Source organism: Pygoscelis adeliae, unplaced genomic scaffold (assembly GCF_000699105.1).
Source record: "Pygoscelis adeliae isolate BGI_AS28 unplaced genomic scaffold, ASM69910v1 Scaffold298, whole genome shotgun sequence".
In the NCBI taxonomy this organism is placed as follows: Eukaryota; Metazoa; Chordata; class Aves; order Sphenisciformes; family Spheniscidae; genus Pygoscelis; species Pygoscelis adeliae.
Window position 1 is genome coordinate 1,497,576 of NW_008825303.1, and position 21,941 is coordinate 1,519,516.

Consider the following 21,941-nt stretch of genomic DNA (forward strand, 5'->3'; position numbering starts at 1 on the left):
ATGTTTCTACAAAAAGAAGATACCAATCCAAAAACTTAATGGCTTGTGCTCCTGGGCGCTGTGATATTTTGGTACTCAGATCAATTATCTGTACTTTAAGAGTTTCTGCCACATTCTTGTCTTCTTTAATTGTAAGAGAAGTGCTTAACAGCTTCAGTGTCACAACATGGGCAACATACTAGTGAGAAGGACAGAGAAAATTAAAATTAGTCATCTTGATATGAACAATTTTTCAGAACTCCTAATTTCAACAAAGCTTTAAATACCACATTTTGTTAGATATTCCAGTCAACCAAGGTAAGAAACACATCCCTATGTAGGAAGTGGAGAGTCTTTACTTTTTTTCAACCCTTATCAGTCATTTCTTTAACATAAAACAGTGTATTTCAACAAATGCAGAGCAGATATAGTCTGTATCACTTTTCAGGGTTCAGGGAAGCTCCTTTAAACTGTGCAAGCAAGCGTAGCTAAACTACACTCTGCAGAGAGCTAGCAAGATCAATGAACAAAATCATCATAATCCCAACAAATAGCTACATTTTAGAAGACACTGCATATATGCCTTTGTTGTTCTTGCTGCTGAGTGTCATCTCTTGACTTTGTCAAGAAAGGGTTTTGGCTTCCTGACACACGCACCATTTTATGACCGTGTCAATCAGCAGCTTAAGAAGAATCAAATAATACTTCCTATCTGAATTTGAAGCCTGCACCTTTCTTCAGGGTACTGACAGAGATGAAAGCACCTTTACACCTAATTTGTCTGAATTAAAAAAATGGAAGTTTTTCTACACAGGTAAGCAAGGAAAGTGTGAAACACAAAGAAAAAAAAAGCACCAGTACAGGGCCCTGTTTGGGCTGTGTCTCTTCTTTGTGAGTAAGAGACACTTGCTGCTGCTCTGCTCTTTTCAATTTGACAGGAACACAAGTTCACACAATAGTGCCCAGGCCTCCATGTTGCCACTCAAAATTCTGAACTTCCCTGTGTGAGGCACATGTAAGCTTATAATTAAATTTAACAAAAAGATACAAGGTTGGAAAGTTGGGAGTGTTGGGAGGCCTGTTGGGAGAAAAGACAACACCCTCCTTGAAGGAAATAGTCTTAACATAAAAAGTCCTTCTGTAAGTGATGAGCAACTTAAAGCAGAACCACCAGTCACGTTAAGATTTACAACAACAATGTAATAGCGCCCACAGAAAATAAGTATACTGAGAGAAACCTTACCATTTCACGTTTTCTTAGTTGCCTACTTTCTAGCTTTCTTCCTATAAGTCCCCTCCAGAATACTATACCTGTAAAGTTCTAGCTTTTATTCCTTTGCTTAACGAGCCAAAAAATATCTGTCACAAAAATGTTTTTTAATTTTATGCTTTCCTTTGTGTAGTAGAAAAAAAAAGTACTACAACTGAAATTTCCTAATATTAATCATTAGGACAAACATTTTAATAGAAATGTAACATGATCCTTCTAATAAAAGCATCACTGAAAGTTATAAACATTGGGTCAAACAGGAAATAATCACATGCTAATGTTCACCTTTATATAAACAACTATTCAATTATCAGAGTCAAACGGACTTTGGATTTAAAAAAAACCCAAAAAACAAAAAAAAAACACCAAACCAAAAAGACCATACAGACTAATTTAGTTTTCACCACAAAAGGCAGCAAGAAATAGATGCAATGAAAAAGCTAACATGGAATCTTTTTTCATTTACAGTTGGCTTTTTTAATTCTCTTCCAAGTTGCAAATAGGTGTCTATCATTCAGTTTCTGTTACTTCTAAATCACTCCAGATTAGGGTAGTGCACAAGGCAGAAGAACACCAAAGAAAACATTAGCCATTCTTTGTATTTTCTGAATAATTTTTTTTAAAAACCTTCTTTGTACATTCAACATAGATTTGACTTGCACTGACACACATTCTACTGCTTAAGGCTAACATGCATCAGAAAGAGGTTTTTTTGTTTGGTTGGTTTTTTGTTGTTTGTTTTTGTTTTTTTCTTTTAAACCATTCCCATAAGAAGTTGCTCACCTGCTTTGGTAAGGAAAGGTGATGGGAGCTGTCACTGTATCCTATAGCAGTAAAAAGCTTAGCTTTCTCTTCTGGTGTCATTAGTTCATCAATAGCTAAAAACCAAAAACCCACAAAAACTTGCACTTTAATTAGTTACAATAAGCATTTTTCCTCCCATTTGTTTTCTATGGTACTTAAGTTCTGCTGACACATTTTTTTGATTCTTCACATTGCACTAAGTTCCATATTAAAATAATTTACACAGAAGCAGTCTTCATATATGGCATTACATACGTAGCACAGAAATCAATGTAATTTATATTACAAGAGTACCCATAATTCCCAACAACGAAAATAGCTTTGAGGAGTACTATTAGAACAAATCTCTGGTCCAGACAGCAAGTCACCAGAATACAGTATTCCAGTCGTCGCCTACTACACTACAGCTATAAGCTTGATACTCTTCTCCTTACCACGATTCCGAAATGCTTATGGCCATTTCAGAAGTATGCCTTATTTGCCAGCTCAATAATTATTAACAGCAAGTAATACTATAAAATGGATCAATACTGCATTGCACTGTTTATGCCATACTCCCTCCTTCTGCATAGTAGGAAGCAAAACATCCTGTAACTTTCTTCTTAATGTATATAAAAACTTGAAGTCTCTACAGAAGTTAGTGCGCTACAGTCTACACCTACTTTCAGGAACAGGTGATTCTTGATCTTCCTTTTTCCTAGATTCTCTTTTACCCCAGAAACCACCAAACCATCCTCCGCCTTTTTTTTCTACTTCTGTGGTTTTCTTCTTCAGTAGTTTTTGTCCCGACCTTATTGTCTACAAACCAGACATTAAAATACATAATTAATAGAATTACTATATATTTTGTTTTTCTGTAAATAATGCATGTATGTATGCATGTTGAACAGGCATTTAACTGATGAACAGCAACACCACCCCACAAGGGATTAAGAGCACTTTGACTCACCAGACAGAAGCAAAAAGAGATCGGGGTGGGGGACATATGTGTGTGTGTGTATGTGCACACACACGCGTGTGTGTGCAAACAAGCACGTGTTATTTTTACTTTGGACAGCCTTTTTCTACACATTTCACTAGCATTTAGACTACAAAAAGGCAGGAACCACATGAGAAGACAGTATTTAAGAGGATACAAGAAGCAATTACATTCCTTAAATCTAGTAGTAACAAACCTTAAGACTGATCCTGTACCATTACATGTATTTAGAACTTTTAATTTGTACTCAGGCTTTCACCTTGCATTTTAAAAATCAAGGTCTGATCACAAACATCTCAAAAATAAGAAACTTCATTATTATTTTTTCCATCTTCATTTTACATACATTCTGGATGTGTAGACAAACACTGAGGCTACATTGGCATAAACAGTAATTACATGATGCAACTACAGAGGTTAATTTTCATGTTAGGAGAGTAGCTACCAGTAGCGTGCTTCTCAAGATGACTATTCTGAGCTTGCCCTCAGTGTGCTAGGTGTTTTTGATCTTAACTGCAGATACAACACTTCTCATAATGTTACAACATACCACTCCTTGTTAAGTGTCACAAATTATTTCCAAAATCAAATGCAGCTTGAGACTTCATCTACCTTTTAACAATTCTCTCAGAGTTGTCTTTTAATTAGATTGGCTGTCCCCTAAAAAGAGAGTATCTAAAGGTGTAGGTAGCATGGGAACAGCTGTACCTGCTTGATCTTGAACAGCTGCAGAGCCAGTCTTGAAATAACAGAAGTCAAAGGAAGAAAAGAATCATTAAATCACCACCCTTAAACAATTTCCTGAATGGTACAAAGTGGGTAGCAGTAACACTATGCACACCCAAGCCTACCAAAACTGGTAGGTTTTTGGAACTGGCTTCCAGTTTGGAAATTGATTTATTCTTGTCCTGAAAGGATAGGAAACTTGCCTTCCCACCTCCCTATCCTATCATACTCATCAGCACAATTTTTTTCAAGATACTATCATGACAAAACCATCCAATTCAAAGTGTTACAATATTATTGAACAAAAATTGTTTCTTACCTCAACTTGTGCTTGTTGTCTTGCTAAGATTATATTGAAGACATCGAGCTTTCTTTCTAGGTCCTGTAAAAATGTATGATGAAATCATTTGCCTCTAAAACACATTTAGGAAAGGCTCACCACTACAAATTCTCTACCAGCTGCTTCGTATTTACACTCCAATTTCTTTCTAGACCTGCTCCTTTCTTTCAAGGGTATACCTCCCCCAGAAGTTCACTAGAAGATGAAACCTGATGTTAGGCAGTCTAATTTTTTTTTTTTTAAATAGATTAATCTTGCACTTCCTTAAATGCATCCAAGTTCATTAATCCGCAACCGAAAAGGGTTTATTTAAACGGCACTTTACTAGTCTTTTCTTTCTTTCCACAACAGGTTACACTGAACTTCAGATTAAAATGGTATTTCCACAGAACTCTTGTGCTCTTGTAAAACCAACAACCTTGATTACTGTCGTGTATATTTAAAGAATTATTTAATAAAGGGACCAAAACATACTTTCTCCAAAGAGAAAACACATACCTGAATTTGCCTCTGTGTTTCTTCTGACAGTTTACTCTGTGTCAGCTTGTTCTTGTACATATTTTTGTAACTCTTCAGAAGCTGCCTATGTTGTTTTATGTTACTCCATGACCACATTCGAGTATGTCTTTTGATGTGAACTTCAAGAACACTATTACCTGCATATTTCCACCTACAACAATTCCACACTTGTAAGCAACTTCCCGTTTCATTTGTGCATTACAACTTAAAAGTTGCAGAGGTAGTTTATTAATATGCAAACACTTCATTTACCACTTGTCATTTGAGTAACTTTGTTTATAAAAATGTTAAATGGTTTCAACATCACTTCTGAGAAATGGACTGAGGGCTAATATTTAATGCCTGAAGAACTATAAATCTGCATTCTCTATTGACTTCTGCATGTTTGCAAATTTGGTCTGTAACAGAACTAAGTACACTTAAGCACTTTGATAATCAGCATCAGTTAGTACTTCAAAAAATCCACAAAAATGTGTATCAGCTTAAAACTTCAAAAAATTACAGTTGCCATACATGTTTCCCTTATAATACATTTGCTAATTTTTTTCATTAGTCTTTCTAGAATTATATTCTAACCTCTAGAGAGAACATCGGCATTTTGTTCAGAGATTTTGGGGACCAGGGTTGGCTTTGCAAGTCAGGTTTTCATCACTTGATTCTTTCACATGTTCTCTTCTGCCAGCCTTTTCTACTTGGCTAAGCAAAGTTCTGTGAAAGTCATAATGATATATGCAATCTACTTTTAAAACTACATTTAATCACAAAGGAGAATGAAAAGACTGGAGAGGACTCCAGCATCTCCCAAAGAATGCACGAACGTACATACAGCTTACCATTGTCTGGCATTTTTATGGAGAGAGACATTTGGTCTAAATCTTCTGTATGGCGCATTGCGAACCATGTAATCTATGGACTCCAGAAGGTCTATCATGCTGAGGTACTAAACACAGAAAACCAAGTTTCTTAGCCAAGGTTCAGATTTTGTTGCACGCAGTACTTAAAGTACAAGTACACCATGGTCTTCAGTATTCTGCAACCTATACAGAAATTTAAGCCTATGCATTTTCATTAGTATGTAAAAGTAGACCAACTATACCCATTGCTCTCAAAGGACACCACCATACAAACTTCCGGCTTCCTTGAAGAACAAAAATAATTTGTATTTCTGCTAGCCTGCTCAGCACAAAGTCTCAGGTTTTCTCAAACCAACCGTATTCCCTTCATTTGTCAATACACAGTTTCCCCAATTTCAGAACTGCCTTTGCATTAGTTAACCTTATTGGTACTGTTCTGAACTCAGATTACACTCTGACATCAATAAGAGCTAAAAAGCTATCTAGCAAACTAACTAAATTATCACTGACTAAAGGAAAACACTAACATTGCCGGGGAGCTATCTAAATGAGTTCCTTGATACTTTAGCAGGCTTTGTTGCCAAAGCCACTATACTCCATTCATTCCCACCCTTGCTTCTATCTTGGCATCTCTGCAGTTATAATGTTGGCTTATAGTTTTATAAGATAAGGGCTGCTCATAAGAACAACTCCATTCTGTATGTGAAAGGAATGCTGTTGGAAGGGCTGAATACAGATCTGATGGTCCCCAGATAACAGGGTCAGAGTGTCAGGATCTAGCACCAGGAAGTGACTGTTACGCAAAGAGAAAATGATCCTACGCTTTTTCCACAGTTACTGCTAAACAGTTTGGACAGTCTACTTGCATACAAGCAGAAAATTCCCAAAGAATGTTTTCCAACAAAAAAAATCCTACAGTTCATCACAAACTCTGAAATAGGTGATAACAGATACCAAGCCAACTTACCTGCGGCTTAGTGAATTCAATGACAATTCTCTGTACTTCTACATTACAATCAAGCTTGGGAGTTTTTAGTTCTACTTCTGCATATGGGTTGATATACAGTCTTGCAGAGGCTGATACTGGTCTAAAAACTTAAAAGATAGAAAAATTGAGATTAATTTTATGTTTACAATTGAAGTATGGGAAGCGATCTTAAAGTACGGGAAGCGATCTTAAAGTACTTATTTCCACTGCCTGAAACATCAACCACTTTGTACTGATAACGTGTGGGCTCAAGATCCACAGAATCAGGATGCAATTCTTGCAAAAAATTAAGATAGCCCAGCAGTAGTCAAAAAGCATACAAGCTCTAATATGTTCTATTATGTTTAGGTTTTTGTAAAATAAAGTTAGTATGGGCATGCCTGCATTATCAGGTCAGGCTGTTGTATACTAACATGCTCAGAACAGTTTATGTTCACTCATTCCTAGCTTACTTACTATACTGGTAGTCTTGAGGCTGGTTACCACTAGATGGAATTCCTCTTTTCAGCTGATCCTGTAAAGGAATATGATACTGTCTAGCGATTTCTGAAGAGCATTACTTGTTTACAGTTCTCTAAGCTTTGAGTAGACCAACTTAAGTTCACATGTATTTTGCAAGGGCCTCCTTGCCCTAAATGGGAAAGCTAATATAGCAAAAGCACTTGAGTGAAGGGTTTAAATACACCAGATTAAAAAGAATTCTAAGTTTCTCTCATCAAGTGGAAGGCTAGTACGGTTTTTATTCAATTTCTGTCTAAATCTTGCAATAACAACTAATGTGTGTTAATTTTGAAACATACAGCTCGTGTACATTCAAACATGCAGCATCATAGATCAAGCATTTGTTTTTAAACTCCTTGAAGGTACCATTTATTCACATTCTATCCTTCCTCATCTTTAGCACATAAGGAGGCAACTTGAGCCATCTGGTATTCTGCAGGTATGAGAGGAATTAGAGACAGAAAGAAGTTAGGGAAATAACAGAACAGCCCAAGAGGCCTGAGAAATATCACGCTAGAACAGAGTCTTAATTCAAAATGAGGTCTGTCTGATGCTACAATTCTTCGGCAATTTATTGAGAATGCTAGATTCATGCCCAAACATTTTATCTAGTTTCAGAATTGCAATGGCACAATCAGTTAAGGCAGGAGACCTGCTTTTGGGAAGATGTACATATTAGCTATTACATGAAAGCAGATGAAGTGCTTGTTTCCATTATAGTTTATGAAGGCTATGAATATTAAGAGTTGTTTTTACAAGGAAAATATTTTGTAACTACAAATTTCTTCAACCTAATCCTTTTCCCGATTCCTTATTTAAAAACTGTTTCGTATTTTATAAAAGAGACACTTCCTCATTAAAAATATTTGTATTTCAACTTATTTCCTGTCTGCTGATCTATATTAATAAAAGCTAAATTTCAATGAGATTAAGTATAAAACAGCTAATCTCACAACCAGCCATATACTCATGTTATTTAAATACAAAGACTATTGTACGAAAGTAACAGATTGCTGCAGATTACACAGTTTATTCTTACTACAACATAGACCAATTAGCTACTACGATAAATCTGATTTCCTGATAATGCTGCTTAAAATTAAGACCAAAACAGCCTGTCTGGATGGAAGATCTAGCTTTCCAGGAAAGCTACACTAAAAATTACATATAAAATGTATTCAGGTATTTAATACACATAATGTTACTAAAAAAGACATATTATTTGCTATTTGTTCAGTTCCTGTACTGGTTTTAAAATTCTAAAGCAGAGAGGACTTAACAAGTAGGAGAGAAGTTTTACACAAGTAATCTTATGCCCATGATGAATTCCATTCTTCCCCTGTGCTTCTTCAAATCTTCTCAGATATGTTCTGAGCTTATTCCTGCTCTCCCTCTCTTCCCCTTTTAGGCACAAGGACACAAAGACACATTGTGTTGTGTCAAATGACAAATTTAAACTAACAGAAGTAATCAAACAGTCAAAAGATGCAAAAAATCCAAATAATGGAGACGATGCCAGTATGCAAAGTGATACTAGTATACAGCACCAAAATTGCTACGGATTTCAAGAACTGGAAAAACTGCAAGTGGTGAGATGCTTCAAGTTAATAGGTGGTGAGAATACTGGATACTATTTGCACACTGGAATTGCTCTGCCTCAGCACTCAAAGAACAGTTTACTTGCAGGACATGCCACAGGTTTTGGAAACAAGCAACTCCACTTTCCAGTCACAGTGAGCAAAACTCCCAATTCTTTCAGAAAGAACCTGTTAATAACTTGCTTGATGATGGAACAGAAAGTGGTACTTCCCGATACATAAAACTTTAGTTCAACAAAACCACACCAGCATCTTCACTTGCAGCTTATTCGATAGTAAGTTGAAGTCTCCTTGAAAAGGACTGAGATCTAAGCTGCCAGACAGTGTCAGGTAAGCCCACAAAGCCATCTGTCCACAAGCACGTCAAGGACTGACTCACAAAGGATCTTTCTGACGGTGCTGGAATGACACATTTGAAGCACTAAGACTTTTGCTGCTGTCAATTCAAACTGTGTATTGGTTTGCATTTACATTTCACTTCAGACTGAGATACAACAGAGAAAATACCCAGACAGGTAATTCTGAAGACTCCCATAGCTAAAGTAACTTGGCTATTCTTAAAAATACGTAAGCGTTTCTGCTAAACTAAAAAGGCAGAACTGGAAGAGCTCTGAGGAAATTCAGCTCTTTAAAGAACAAAGCAAGAGACTGTAGACAGGAAGAAAAATCAACATATTCATAGTATCTTCTACATACAATGAATTTACACCCCAATTTTGAGACAATAAACAGTACCCTACAAGGGGAACCAGAACAAAAATAAAAGGACTTAGGTCTCAAGTTCCACGTAACAGACAAGATTCAAAAGAACATTAAATGACTGGCTGGTTTTAAACACTTCACAGTTTTGATTCAGCCTTCCATGCTAGTACCAAGGTCACCAGGTTAAGCGTATATTTTGTTAAGGAGAGAATAAAACAAAAATAATGATACCTGTAAAAGATGGGCACAAAAGAAAAAAAGGAAACAAGTAGTATTGTACAAGGACACACAGAACACCTGTATAACCTTTATAAACATAATGGATCAAAAACTGCACCATTTTGGCACAGAGAGCACCTATTCACACCAGAAATGGAACACAGATATACAGAGAGCATACACTGCACACATGATCTTCTCCGCAGTAAAATGAAATGAGATTCAGACAAACTAACAACAGTAATTATATGTCTGCTATTCCAAGCGAAGTGACTTGTTTTCATAATCGGTTCTAAAGTTCACTGAGTATCTTAGGTTCTGAAAGTAATGTACTACCCAAAAGCTCAGTAGAACAACTAACTGTTTCTCATTACCTAAAAATGAGCTCTTTTAACCACATGAATGAAGTGGCCATCTGAAATAAACTTCTTAACAGTAATGATGCTTTTGCAACTCGGAAGTCCTCAGCTGTTGTACAGGAACAGGATGTGTGCCCTCAGCCACAATTTATGTCTATATAACTGCCCTATTCACACTGCCAAAGTTCCCAGTTCCTCTTCTGGGAAAGTAGGACTCAGAGGATAACACAGCAATGAAATGAAAGCAAAACAAGTACTTCACACACCTAGAATATTACAAGTTGCAGTATTCCACTACTCATCTAGCTAACAGCAACTCAAAACATGAATGAATCAGAAAAAACTACACATAGCCTCCAGGAAGTGCCGCCTGCCCCTCCCTCCCCCCCCCCCCCCCCCCCCCTCCCAATTTGATTTTATTCTTTCCCTGTAATTACCATTTTAAAATATCTGCCTCTCGTTCTGTCTTGATTTACCCTCACTGCCCTCATGCTGCCTCTCATCTTCTGCACTGGAGCACCATCATCAATTTCTCTAGTCTCTACACGACCTGAGTTAGCTTCATCAAGTTGGAAAAAAGTATTTCCAGCATCATCTTTTCCATACAGTCTATCTTAATTATGTTCCACCCAACCTCGTTTTCAAAAGTCTTCATTATTCAGCCCTACTGCTCATTCCACATTTAAAGCTCTGACCCTCTCCTGTCTGTCAAGCATAGCATACTCGTTCACCCATCCATATAACTTATTCTACTAAAGCTCTTTAAAATTTTGCCAAAGCTACTTCCCATAATAAGGGTTGCTATCTTAAAGAACTACTACATTCGCCCCTCTGCAATGTTTTGTTTCTTTATTTAGGTCTGACAATGGATACCTACCTACCTAAGCTTTGGTTTATTAAAAAGCAAAAAACCCTTTTTGTTTTAACATCTTGTTCTTCTATCTGGCTTCACTCTATTGGTTAATTTCAGCCATGCAGCTTAGGTAATCTTGATAACGTGATGTAAGTTCCTGCTCCGATAAAGATCTAATATTCTGAATTTTTATTAATTCTATGCTCGTTTACTATCTCAATATTGCCTTTTTCATTACAGTGGCTATGCAATAGCTCATATAGCCCAGATATTTAGTAAAGAGTACTGGGTAAACAGCATGAAGTCGAGATGAACATGCCAATAGAACTTGATTTTACAGACGCAGTTTCTGACCATTTCTAAATCCTATAGGGGCTGATAACATGAAGGTCACAAAAAAAATACTAGCTATTAATGGTGCAATGGATTAACATATGACCCTGGTATCAGAATACAGTTGGCCATAAGCGTGAGGAGTGGGGTGGAAGTTAGTATGGTGTAGTTTTGAATACTACAACAGCTATAGAATATAGTACGCATTTTCTTCTACGTTACCAGTATTTGTTCACGGGAGCCATGATAATACATTTTGCTGTGTATGTTCCAATAAGCACTGAGGCTGTCCAGGCACAAAAGCTGCGCAGGAAAGAAAACATTCAACAGATTCCATAGTCAGTATTCAACCCATTCTATGAACTTAGCTTTCCATTTGTGGTAACAGAAAACAAATGAAAGCAGACTAGACAGCAAATCCACTATTAGCATTGAGATGTATTTAATCTTATAATACTATTTTTGAAGTGAAAATTGATTTGCTAAAAAGCAAGTTCTTAAAGCACACAAGTTCATGCACATCTGTTAAATGCGACTCTGGATTGCAGGGGCAAGGGTGCACAAAATCAACATCTGGCCTAACAAAGAAGCCAGGACTATTAAACCCTTCCTTTATATATATATAAATCATTCCTATAATTTCTTAGATCTTTGCATACTCCTTTCAGCATGGGGTTGGGGGGTAGGCAGAACAGAGAGACTGCTTAGCTACCAGAATCCCAATTACGTTAGGCATACAAACTAGAGTAGGAAATGGCAATTTGACAACATATTTGAAATCATAGCTACCACACAGACTTGCTGGATAATGCATTTAATGAGGGGATCACTGTTTGCATTTAAGGGAAATCATTTAAACCATGGAGTTGAAAGTTACGCCTTACATAAAGCCAGTTATTTGTGCTCTACTTCTGTTTAAACACACAGCAAAATTAAGGAAAACAGAAGAATTTGCAAGGCAAACTATTTTTCTAATTTTTATTTAGAACCCCAGATTATTTCTCTCCAAGATCAGTTGCCCTCTTCACTTGTATAGGGAGAAAAAAAAACAAACACACACATTACCTTGTATATTATTTTTGCAGCTTCGTTCAGAATAGAAGGTGTCCAATTCTCATTTGTTGTCTAAAAGTTCAAAGTGATAAAAATCATTCTGTGCATCTTATTTAACACATTTGCAGTTTTATCCTATACTTTCAAGCACAGAATGCATCATTTTGGTGCTACCTGATTACAGAAGCCGGTTTCTCTAGATTGCATTCACACAAGTCAAAATCCAATATAAAATTTGTCAGTTTATTTTCAACTCCTTATCCTACCCATAAGATCCTTAACATCTAAGGAAAACAGGGGTTAGCTGAAATTTTCTCCCCCCATTTCTCAAAAGGCCTGGCAAAATACCACATTCTTTATCATCATGATGTAATGTTTGCCCTAATTTATTTATTAGGCCTGGAAATAACCTGCCCTATGAAAGTAAACATATTCAGTTTTAAAGATCACTCAGATCATAAGAACAAAGCACTACTCTCGGAAAGTGTGATGTTCCTCAATTGTCTTCCCTTCTACTTGCACAGACTTCAAGTACTAGTTGCATGAATAAAAGATTGTCTTTGCTTCCAGCTGTATGCATACTTTCATTATATCATCTTAATACGTTACTTTTCCTTTCTGCTACTCCAAAGACAAGTAAATCAAAAACATAAGAACATGCATGCAACACACACATTACCAGTAAACTAAGCTCGCCCAGCGTCATTCCCAAGGAAATCGGACACTGCGGATCTGTGATCTACAAAAATAGAAAAATAACAGCTATTTATTTCTCTTGCTGCAAACAGAGATGTATCATTTAATTAAAGTCGACTGAAATCCTGAGCTGTTTCGAGGATCTTCCTTTACTTAATTATTCTAGCTCAAGCATTCTTGGAACCCCCTAAACTAATATGGCTGTAGCGTAAAGACTTAGGACTTCAATTCAAGCCAAAAATTTCCATTTGGCTTCTAAAATCTTCAGGAAAGAATCAAGAACTACAGAGTACCATATCTCAGTCAGCTATATCATTTTATGACTTCCATTCCTCCCACCTTGTTAAATTTAGTGTCTCTGAAAATAGTCCTAAAACAGGTTTGAGAAATACTCTATATCCAATGCTTTTCTTTTACATTCAATTATCTCACCACAAACTGCTTTATCATTTTCCTAAAGGAAGCCGAAAGCAGGCTAGAATAATACTAAGTTTGGTTCATATAAGCCTTCTCATTTATCAATTAAGTGTTTTCAGCTATTTGCCTTCTGACTCATCTGTAACCCACCCAGTTTCTGCCATTCTGGACTTCACCCAGGACACTGAAAAGTTCTGGACATCAACTGCACACACTAACATATGATGAACAGCCATCATCCACATTTACTGAGCAAGGCACCACTGGAAAAGGCAAAAGAGAGACTATCTATTTCACATATCCAAAATATTTCTGGCTTTCAGTCATATCTGAGGTACTTTATTTGAAGAGGTGCAGAGGAAACAGTGCAGAATAAACCACAGCAACTTTTTCAAGGCGGCAGGTAACAGTTTCTCTCTGTGGACTAGACATCCATGACTGCACTGGAGTCCAATTTAAAATGAAGAGATTATGTTCCAGATACTTACATCATCTTCGTATTTAACATGAATGCCTGTGATTTTGACTTGCACATTTTTTATAACTTGAGTTGCGAGCTTTTCTAAGAAAGTATCTTTCTTCTCCTCCTTCGGTTTGTCTAAAACAATAATTTAAAAAATGTCACCATTCAGTGTAGTAGTTGCATCTTCAGTTTAACCACACCAACAGCTATACTAATGTAAATTTAATGTTACTCTAACGTGAATACTTAACATTTAAGTTTTCACTTATTTAGATTACATATTTGCATTTTTTCCTTTTCTGTGCATCCATATTCTGAAGATGTGATGTTAGCTGTGTGTGCACAACACAACCATAAGAAAATTTATGTCTAAGTTTCAGTCAAAACAGTTTAGCTTACAGCAAGTTCTTGTTTAATATACTTCTCCCCATGCCTTCCAAGGTAAAAGGTGCTCTCTTAAGAGTCCCTCAGCAATTAACTAGGGGTTTCAACAAGCAAACAGGTAAGACAGTGTAATTTAGCACAAAATACCCTTGCATAAGCAGGTAAAGATCATCCTTGCACAACAAGAGACCAGTACATTAGAGCCTTTCATACAATACTGCCTGAGAAAGTTAAAAAGCTGGCATACCATAACTGAAAACGAACAGATACTCTGAAGTATTTCATTTCTTCCATACTAGACTTATACCGTGACCATTTAAGCTAGGTCCATATCAGACTTTGCTATGCCACGTAGTGATACTTGAACTTATGCTGAACAAGATAGGGTAGCAGAAGTTGCATACCCACAGAAGTTCAGCATTCTACCCAAGGCAAACATACGCATGCCGAGGCAGGGAGGAATATTTACAATCTCTTATTATTTAATGAAATAACTCTAAAAGTATTATCTCAGACTGAGCTTCTTAACATTTTACCTAAAATACGGCTCCATGAGCTGCTTGTTCTCTTGCTATCTTTACAGGCTACCTTGTCTTATTCAGTATCCACCTTACAAAGTGGCTATCCCAGTGAATGCCACTAATCAGCCTACCAAGCTTGTACATTTTTGTTGGAAATGCTACAGATAGCTCAAGTTGAAGAGACAGTCATGGCTATCCAAGTAGAGAGAAATAAGGACTACAGGTTTGGACTAAGTTTAGGGTTGCACTCTGAGTTTGACTTCTCAGCTTACTTTAACTGTTTGTAACTTTTTAAATATGCAATGCATGCTGAACACCACAGATATGTAACTTTGTACATCTTGCTATAAAAATTAGAATAATTTTTTTTTTTTAAACTCTAAGAGAGGTTCAGGAGATTCCTTTAAAAATGAAAAGGCCACTATTGAACATGATATAACGCTATTTTAGTCAAGAGCACTTGATTTCAAGTAAAAAAAAATTAGTCAGGAACTCAGAAGAAACCAAAACATTTTACCACGTCTACATGCAACTCGCATTTCCTCCTATTAATCATTTCTTCACAATTCCCACTCCCTATTAACAGAAACCAACACAATACTGATATAGAAAAAAAAGGGCAGAAGTGCTTATTGAAGCTTCAGGACCTTCAGGTGCAAGCAGGCAACCCATTAACATTTTTCTAGCCAGATGCAGCTACCAGCAGCAATAAAAGCTTGATTCCTTACAAAGCTTACCTAGGGTCCCCACAAAGGTTTTACTCCAGTTATAAGTCTATGCTGCAGCTTCCTCCAAGATCAAATACGTAACAATACAACCGCATGGGATATGGCAACCCATTCTTAAGTCACGTGCTAATACTGAAGGCCTGTATGGTTTGGTACTTACAGACAATGATTATCCTCTTGGGGAAAAATATCAGTTTCATTGCTGTCAAAATATCAGTCATAATACTATGCTAGCTATTTAGAACAGAAGCTAAAAGGTGCTGAAAAAGACTGTTTACTGCTATATCATCAGTACAGTATCATATTTACTTTACATAGCTGTTACTGGAATATTACAGAAATCAGACGAACAGATACCTCTTCCACATGCAGTTTTTCCAACAGTCATAGTAAAGTGTCACTAATCAGCCTACCAAACGTGTACATTTTTGTTGGAAATGCTACAGATAGCTCAGGTTGAAGAAACAGGCACCGCTATCCAAGTAGAGAGAAACATGGACTCTCTTCAGTCTTATTGGATCCAGAGAATGCATAAACAGCAAAAAAGAGCCCTCTCCAATTTACATCCTCTCTTTCAAACAGGAGGAAAAAAAGGTATCAGTGGATGTATTTTCAAGACTAAGAAAAACTAATCCAAACAGAAAGAAAAAAAAAGTATTTTAAAAAAGTTAAAAGCCATAACTTTTACCCACCTTTTGAGTGATCATGACCTTTAAAGGGTCTCTTAAAATGCTTTTTATACTTTTTACGCTTACGTCCTTTTTCAGTGCAAGCAATTTTTTGGGAAAAGGATAAAATTCAAGTTAGTAAAGCAGAAATGTAAGAGAGCATAAGAAAAGATGGAAGAAAGTTTAGCTTGTCTTAAAGGAGAATGCCTTAGTAAGGTCTCATTAAAAGCTTTTAGAGAATTTCAGATCTGTTAAGGAAGCAATCAGCTACTTCTCATAGCACAGAGCCTTGTTTCTCATAATTTATGTATACCTAAATTCACTTTCAGGGAAGCAACTGAAGCCTTGCTTTCTGCCCCAAAAAACCCCCCTTTTTTTTTTTTTAAATAAGTCATTGAAGTTCAAAGCCCAAGTAAACTAAGCAGCCAGTAAAAACTTTAGATTAAGTATCCAAATTTCTACTGGATCAATGGTCCTGCCAATTGTAAGGTCAAAGCATTTAATTCAACTTTCATATATTCCTTATGTAACATCTCAAGAGTTCAAGGAATTACAAATAACCACCAGGCTTCTCAGCAAATACATACCCAGACTTCTTCATGACTGTATTGCATAACGTAATTCCAGATCACTTATGTACAAGAGAGCTAAAAACAGAGCCATGACTGCTTATTAGAAACTCTGGTGAATAAGTTTTTCTGTAATCCAAGTGTTTGTTTTTTACTTAATGACCTCAGGCAAAGGCATAATTGCAGGGAAGAAAAACCATGGAAGTTTAAATCCAGAAGAGGCTTCTACCATACAAGGGCATAACTTCCAAGTTAAGATATTTAAGATGTACGTAGAAACCCAAAGAGCACTTTTCAATATGATTCTCATGCTAATAAACAGTATGGTATGAAAGCGATCTGAAAGAACGATACCAGTAACTGCAAAAAAGCATACAAAAATACTCTTTAAAAGCTTTATATGAAATAAATTCTATCATTTACACACAAATTATGACCCACACAATCACAACCATTTCATGAATTAAATTCATGCTCGTACTTTTCCACATTTCTAAAGAAAACTAGTTCGGTGACTTGCACTGTTTCCTTCCCCTCTCTGGCCATATAGGGGAAAAGAACTTAGCAACAGGGCTGCCTGTGCTTAACTTTAGTTGTGGCAGGAGAAGGGTGTATCCCACTAAAGCAAGAAGGAAGCAAGTGCAACAGTGTATTTAACTCTGGGGAACAACTTTATTTGTATGTAATTTGCATGCTTTTTCAAACAAAGGAGGAGAAAGTGCCTGCCAAGATTTCAACCTGTCTTGCAGGTAAGGTGATCACCCTACAAATAACCCTAAAAAGGAAAAACTATGCCAAATAGAAACAATGTTTTTCTCTTGGATAGTTCCTTTTAGCAGTACAAGTAATCCCTGATAAATGGTATTTTTAAAATACAGCTTCCTTCACTTACTACTGAATTTGTAGTTCTCAGGCTTTCAGTCCCATTTATGACAAAACTAACGGAACCTGATTTTCCTCTTGATTACCCGCCTCCATTACTATGGAGAAACTAAACGTATGGTTTTAAGCTCATTCTAAACCTGCACTCAGATAAAAGCCCACTAAGTAATTTTGGCTAAGAATAAATTTCTGAAAATCTGGTTCAAGATGATAAAAATACAGCAGGTACAACATAACAACAGTTCCTCTGAATTTCAAAGGAAACTGTTTCCTGCCTAACTTGAGAGCAATCCAAATAAACAGAACCAGGGAAAAGCATGCTAAACGCCTTCAATCTGCTATGGTTCATGTTGCCTGTCCACGGTTTCAAGACAGCCTGCACTTCCAGTATATTAAGCCCAGACACTTAAGTAAGGGTAATTACCCTCTATTCTCAAAACACCTGAAGATAGTGTTTTAAAACTACAGTAGAAAGTTGTCAGCATTTTATGACATTCTTGAGCTCGACATGGCTGGAAATCTTTCTAAATGGTCTCTTAGTCTTCTTGAACAGCCACTCAATTAAGACAGGACTAGTCATTGCAAATTTCCACTTGACTCCACGGTCATTAAAATCTTATGTTTAAAGACTTAACATCTATAATAATAGATAGTTATTATAGATATAATAGAGATAATTATTATATTAATATATTAATGTTGTATATAATAATATATTTATATTAATATATAATAATAGATATAATATCTATAATAATACCATCTATAACCACCAATACATGGATGCTTACCAAACAAGTATTATTTTCTCATTTCTACATTTGGCTGCTTTGGGGAGGGGCAGGGGTGTGTGTTTTTAAACACGTAAGCTGCATACCCATCATGCATGTGTAAAATGTAACCATGCATACCCACCAGGCTTGGTGTCCTTGTAAATCAGACTCTCCAACCCATACAAGGAATCTTGAGAATGAGTGCCTTGATCCACATGGCAGCAAATAACCAAAAAAATGCATTTTGTTTTAAAGAAGGAAATCAGCTCCTGATTTAAAGTTAAGTTTATAAAACTCGTATGACATGTTAGCATTTCCATTACAGTATCTGACAGCCAGAGGCACTTCAGAATAGCTAGTTTCAAAGATTAGCTACGTAGGCAAGTTATGCAATTTTCATTTTATTTATAACGAGCAAAAGACAAGAGCTGCAAGCTTTGGTCTCCATATACGGAGTTTTGATACTGACAGATTTTAATAGCTTAGGAAACAGAAGATGATGTTTTGTCAGCTTGTGTCAGCAGAGCTTGTTACCACTTCCCCATCACACTACACTAACCACACAGTGACATGATCATTTTGCTCAATATTTGAATAGCACGTCTAAAGAAAATATCCCCAGGACTGTTTATGCTAAGAGACTCTTAAATAAATGCAAATACTGAATCAGGATTCTAAACACATTAAGGTAAAGTTGAGTACTAACCAGAAAAGCAAATACAGCTGAGAATTCATGGACCCTGGTAACTTTTTATTCAATATATTTCCTAGATTTTCACCAGCTATTGTGTGCTCTTAAAAGCCTACAGAAAGAACTGAATTTCTTAGAAATTTATGGTGCAGTAGAGCAACTTGGGTCCTAAGAGTCCTGTATCTAGCAAAAGCAAGGGATCTGCTCATGCAAGAACTACACAAGTCCTCCTGAGCACAATATTCTAGTACAACACCGGAAACAGAAATAGCTACCACTGAGATATGATCACAGAATATCTCAAATTGGAAGGGACCCATAAGGATCATGCTGCAGTATGACTGAGAGGATAACTACAGTTTAAAATAATCAAATTTGAATGTTCCTCTAGCTTTTCCTTCACAAGGCTGAAAGTTTAAAACTGCAAAACATGACTAAATCTAATTCTAGTTCTTTATATAACGAGTTGAGCTACTGAGGTATCATTTTTATGTTTTTTTTTTCCCCAAAAGCCTTACAAATGCTGGATGTAGTAAGCTTCTTTCAAAAGAAAAAAGATGATTGGCGCAGGTGCACAGACTCACTGTTAATTAATATGAAGTTCCAGAATTGGAATTCCTCAAGCAGTGCGCATTAGGTTAAAATTCTTGTTATGTTACCCCTTCATCCCATTGCTACTGGTGCAAAGAATAATGGCTGAAACACTGCTGCTTTACAGTATCTAAGTCCTACAAAACCAAGGTTAAACCTCTATGAACATTCCTTTGCCCCAGTATGAAGTAATGGCCGCAAAATTCATTCACTGAAGTTGTCTTAGCTCTCATACACTTTCTGGCATATTAAAGACAAGAAATAAAGCAAGGCTTCTTTCTTCACTGTAAATGGATTGCCAGATTGCTGTTTGAATAGAAACTGCAAATGTACATCTCAAACTAGCAAAACAGGAACAAGGCAGTAGAGAGTCCTGTAACTGGAAAGTTAAATAAGCGAAGAGATTACAATCAAACTATCTTTTTCCAAGTCTTCTAAGCATCATTTCATTTTCAGCAACTTTTCCAAAGCAAATGACTTGCAGCATTACAGGTATCCTAGAGATGCGTCTTAAGAACCATTATACCGCCCAAGAAACAGGTCTCACTTCAGACAAAAACTTCAGAAATAACTTCTGCCTCTACCATATGTAGTCACCTGTCATTGGTTCCGAGCTTGGTTTCTGTCCAAACAAGCCTAATTCATATCATAATTTTTTAAGAGGTATTTGTTATGACCAAAAAACCCAAAACCCACAAATCAGATTAACTGGACTGAAATGACAAATTATTTTAACCTGTAATTGAAAGTTTAAAAGTTTTGAATGACCTAGATCAAATGTTTAAGTAAAGTTTCCTATGTTCATGTTCAATTGTTTTCTTGTGTCATGAATGATTTCCTGCTCAAGAGAGTCTCATTTTTCAAACCAGTCAAAACACAGTACATCATAAAAGGACAGCAGAAACTGAAACAAAAGCATTATTGTTGAAGCAAAGATTTACAAACCTTACCACTGTAAAAATTACAAACCTTACCGCTCTTAAGCAAAGAACAGCCTGTCACATGCACCTCAAACACATTAAACATCTATTACTGAAGCTCTAAAGCAAGGTAACAACATTAGCGTCATGCAATGTAGTTTCTACTTTTGGTCCTGTTCCCCTACAGCTTTTTTAAAAAAAAAAAAAAAAAGAAAAGAAAAAAGAGACATACCAGACTATCAAATTCTCATTTCCAATGGAAGCTGACAAGATAAATGAATGGTAAACAAAACAAATAACATTCCTTTCAAGCTTTAGAGTAAAAAGGCTTTTCAAAGCACTGTAGTAAGATTAGCTAGACACTTGAAAAAACAAAATTTATTAAGTCAATCACAAAACAGGATTTTTCTTTCATAGCACAGTCCTCAAATTCCAATGGAGTTTTTTTTTTAAAAAAAAAAAAACCACGACAATTATTAACTCAGTACCTTTTTCTGCTGCTTTCTGCAAGGCTTCCTCAATTCTTGCCAATTCCTTTTGTTTATTATCCTGCAAGTATTTTTCTTCCTTCTCTGCATCATATTTAATGCCTGTAAGTCAAGTTGGGACAGCTTTAATCCTAAATTTCATAGAATCATAGAATAGTTTGGGTTGGAAGTGACCTCTAAAAGTCATCTAGTCCAACCCCCCTGCCGTGGGCAGGGACATCTTCAACTAGAGCAGGTTGCTCAGAGCCCCGTCCAACCTGACCTGGAATGTTTCCAGGGATGGGGCATCCACCACCTCCCTGGGCAACCTGGTCCAGTGTTTCACCACCAAGTTCATTTCAAGTCATATAGAAGCATAATCCAGCAATGCACACCATATTCAACATTATGTTGCACAACACCTTGTCTGAGAGAAAGACTATTCTAGGTTTAATTGCTGAAAGCTGCATCCAGCCTCTGAAATTGTTATTTCTACACAGTAAGACACAAAAGGATCATACCAACATTTAAGCACTACTTCATAGGAAAACCTTTCTGTGGAAATTCAGACCCTTAAGTGTGGTCTGTGCAATATAATGCAGGTTTGTAAGTTCTACTACACATATATTTGTCACTCTAGAAACTTGCAAGTTTTCTTAATATACCAGAGGTTCTGATTTCAGAGAAAACTAATCAAGTTCTCTGATCTTGATCCCTCTCCCTAAAAACAGTTCTAATGGCATTACTACTTTCAACTGTTGTCAGTTAGAAGCAGATGACCTATACCATGCACAGCCAAAAGATCTAAACCATGTCAAAAAAGTGGATTCAGGATAAGCACACTTGAGAGGAAACTTGGCTGTTGAATTGAACTTGGAACGGATACAATGAAGGATTTCCATAAAAGCAACAAGTGCTGTTTTCTCCCACCCTTCTTCTACTAACTTGCCAGCATTTGTCTAGAAATTTCCCTGAGGGAACAGAATGTAAAAATGGCAACTTACATGAACTACTTGCTATTATATACTCAATTACACGGTACCCTTAGATGTTTTTCTCTTCTGTTATTTAACTGTGTTGTTGAAGAGTTTACA

The 21,941-nt window shown here is 36.4% G+C and overlaps 1 protein-coding gene across 1 annotated transcript in view; it reads right to left on the bottom strand.

Annotated features, from left to right (window-relative positions):
• Positions 1–21,941, bottom strand: part of VPS13C (vacuolar protein sorting 13 homolog C (S. cerevisiae)) — a 99,411-nt gene that overhangs the window by 71,978 nt on the left and 5,492 nt on the right. Inside the window, exons 5-18 of the mRNA XM_009330097.1 lie at positions 20,869–20,970; positions 18,321–18,383; positions 13,679–13,788; positions 12,757–12,816; positions 12,090–12,149; positions 11,247–11,327; positions 6,916–6,973; positions 6,439–6,566; positions 5,451–5,557; positions 4,597–4,768; positions 4,078–4,140; positions 2,716–2,851; positions 2,033–2,127; positions 36–178 (exon numbers count right to left, since the gene is read on the bottom strand). Coding sequence (XP_009328372.1) covers positions 36–178; positions 2,033–2,127; positions 2,716–2,851; positions 4,078–4,140; positions 4,597–4,768; positions 5,451–5,557; positions 6,439–6,566; positions 6,916–6,973; positions 11,247–11,327; positions 12,090–12,149; positions 12,757–12,816; positions 13,679–13,788; positions 18,321–18,383; positions 20,869–20,970 — 1,378 coding nt within the window. The remainder of the gene's footprint in view (positions 1–35; positions 179–2,032; positions 2,128–2,715; positions 2,852–4,077; positions 4,141–4,596; positions 4,769–5,450; positions 5,558–6,438; positions 6,567–6,915; positions 6,974–11,246; positions 11,328–12,089; positions 12,150–12,756; positions 12,817–13,678; positions 13,789–18,320; positions 18,384–20,868; positions 20,971–21,941) is intronic.